The sequence below is a fragment of the Vulpes vulpes genome, chromosome 9 (genome assembly GCF_048418805.1).
Source record: "Vulpes vulpes isolate BD-2025 chromosome 9, VulVul3, whole genome shotgun sequence".
Lineage (NCBI taxonomy): Eukaryota > Metazoa > Chordata > Mammalia > Carnivora > Canidae > Vulpes > Vulpes vulpes.
Genome location: NC_132788.1, coordinates 6,671,016 through 6,673,785, shown reverse-complemented (window position 1 = coordinate 6,673,785; position 2,770 = coordinate 6,671,016). Strand labels below are relative to the sequence as shown.

The 2,770-nt window shown below is 37.9% G+C and overlaps 1 protein-coding gene across 1 annotated transcript; it reads left to right on the top strand.

Annotated features, from left to right (window-relative positions):
- The first annotated feature begins 238 nt into the window (after window positions 1-238).
- On the top strand, window positions 239-2,531 carry LOC112925452 (UDP-glucuronosyltransferase 1A9-like). Its single transcript, XM_072719669.1, has 2 exons — window positions 239-1,206; window positions 2,489-2,531. Exons 1-2 carry the CDS (start codon window positions 281-283, stop codon window positions 2,529-2,531), a joined length of 969 nt encoding a protein of 322 aa, XP_072575770.1. The 5' UTR covers window positions 239-280.
- The last annotated feature ends 239 nt before the right edge of the window (window positions 2,532-2,770 follow it).

Genomic DNA, 2,770 nt, shown 5'->3' with positions numbered 1-2,770 from the left:
TGAACATTGCATGCCACACAGTGTATGATCTTTGTCCAAGGCAAAGGTCAAATGGTATTGCTATCTGGAAAATGTATAAGCACGTGTGTCAGCAAATGCTATTCATTCATTATTATTCTTAGGAGTGCATCACTGGCAATGAGTGTAGTTTTTTTTTCATGACTATGTAAATACACGCCCTCTGCTGGGGCGGGCTTGGTGCCTGTACTTCTTCCACGGACTGACTATTACACCAGCTCAGAACCCAAGCAGCTGCATTGCCCTGGGCTGCAGTTTTCCAATGGCTGCCACAATTTTGACCGGCTTTCCTCTGTTGTGTGTGTGTCTCCTGCTGACATCTGGCTTTGCTGAGGCAGGCAAGCTGCTGGTAGTACCCATGGATGGGAGCCACTGGTTTACCATGCGTTTGGTTGTGGAGCAACTCATCCAAAGAGGGCATGAGGTGGTTTTAATCATACCAGAGGTGAGTTGGCAACTGGGAAAATCCTCCAATTTTACGGTGAAGACTTATTCCACTGCTTACAATCTGGAGGAGTTGAATCAGAAGTTCAAGACTTTCTCCGATTCTCAGTGGAAAACTCGGCAGCAAAGTATACTTTCTATGGTCTTAGATTCATCCGGTGACATTTTTGAACACCTTTTTTTACATTGTAAGAATTTGTTTAGTGATCCAAAATTAGTAGAATACATAAAGGAGAGTTCTTTTGATGCAGTGTTTCTGGATCCTTTTGATGTGTGTGGCTTAATTGTAGCCAAGTATTTTTCACTCCCATCCGTGGTCTTCACCAGGGGATTATTTTGCCATTTTCTTGAGGAAAGCACACAGTGCCCCAGTCCCCTTTCTTATGTTCCTAGACCTTTCTCCATGTTGTCAGATGCCATGAGTTTCAGAGAGAGAGTGAGGAATCACATTTTCCACCTGGAGGAACATTTATTTTGCCACTATTTTTTAAAAACTCCTTTGAAAGTTGCATCTGAGATTCTCAAAACGGCTGTCACGCCTTATGATCTCTATAGCCATACGTCAATTTGGTTGTTAAGAGCTGACTTTGTTTTGGACTATCCCAAACCTGTGATGCCCAACATGGTCTTCATTGGAGGCATCAACTGCCAGGAGGGAAAGCCATTGCCAAAGGTAAGTTACCTCTTCTTTTGTGTAGTAAGAATAATCTGGCTTTGGACATTAAAAAAAAGATTCCTTATTGAACTGTCATTTCTCATTTACAATCATCACATCTGGAAATCTTTCCCTAGTTAAATGAATTATTTTTGCCAATTAATTGCATCATGTGTCAACAAATCTTATAAAGCTGTGCTCTTTGATATGCACATGTATACAATTGTATAATTGTACATAATTTCCAGCCTGTGTTTTGTAGTACTATCCTTGTGAAACTACCAAAGAACACAGTAAGAAATGAAATTTCCCTCTTTGTTAATCTAATGCCATCCTTTATAGGAAAATGCCCTTAGAAGTTTAGTATGGTACTTGTCCCATTTTTCTGAAATTATTTTATATATATGCATATATCTAATGCAAGGTCTCATGCCTGTTTTATTAAAATAAAATCTAATAATGGATTGGACCTATTGTTCTTTATCTTGGGTTTTCCACTTACTAAAAAATTATGAACATCTTTAAAGTCAATCCATACAAATCTGTTGCATTCCTTTTATTGAAGATTTTATCTATTTATTTATTCATTTATTCATTCATTCATTCATTCATTCATTCATTCATTTGAGAGAGAGAGAGCGCACAAGCACAAGCAGGGGGACAGCAGAGGGAGAGTGAGAAGCAGACTCTTCACTCAGCAGGGAGCTCAATGCAGGGCTAGATCCCAGGACCCTGGGATCATGACCTGAGCCCAAGACAGACACTTAACGGACTGAGACACGCAGGCGACCCTTTCGCATTCTTTCTAATAGCGCATAAATTCTTTACTTTGGATGCACCACAATTCACTCAACCAAGTCATACTGATATTGAAGCTTTTTCCCCACTGTGTCCTTTATGAGCAAGACTGCACTAAACATTCTTAAATAATTTGTTTGCATTCTCACATTTCCACATTCTTGCTCTTCTCTCTGTAGGCTGAATGTCCTTAGGAGTAGGGGTTGCTGGGCCAAATGGTACACGCATATTACCTTTTAATTAATTTGACAAATTGCTTTCAAAAGATTGAACAATCTGACACTTTGGTCAACAAGAAATGAGAGCTCTAGTTTTTCCATACCCTCTCCAGCTTCAGATGGTGTCAGATTTTTAAAATTCTTTTGGCAAAAGAATTCTATATAGCTGCTTCAATTTTCAAAGATTGTCCACTTAATTTTATCCTTTGGGAATTATGTATTCACATCCTTAATTGTTTTTCCAGGGCCATTTGTCTTTTTTACAGCTGATGGTTAAGTCTCTTGAGTAGTAGGACTATTAATATTACACTCTTCATGAACTGTAAATATTTTCTCATTGGCTCTTCTTCATCTTTTGTGATATATGGTTTTCATTTTTGGTTAGTCAAACTTGTTAACGTTTTTCCTGGTGGTTTCTGGGTTTCAACTTGTTTAGGTCTTTCCAAGCCAGAAATATACAGATATTTTTTCCATGCTATTTCTTAGTATTTTTAATTCCTCCATTGTTAAGAGTTATACTTTTTACGGTGAAGAAATTACATGGTGTAATGATCTAACTTTGTTACTTTTCTAAATGGTTAGTCATTGTCCCAATATCATGTAATAAAAATATCCATTCTTTATGTGTGGAATTGAA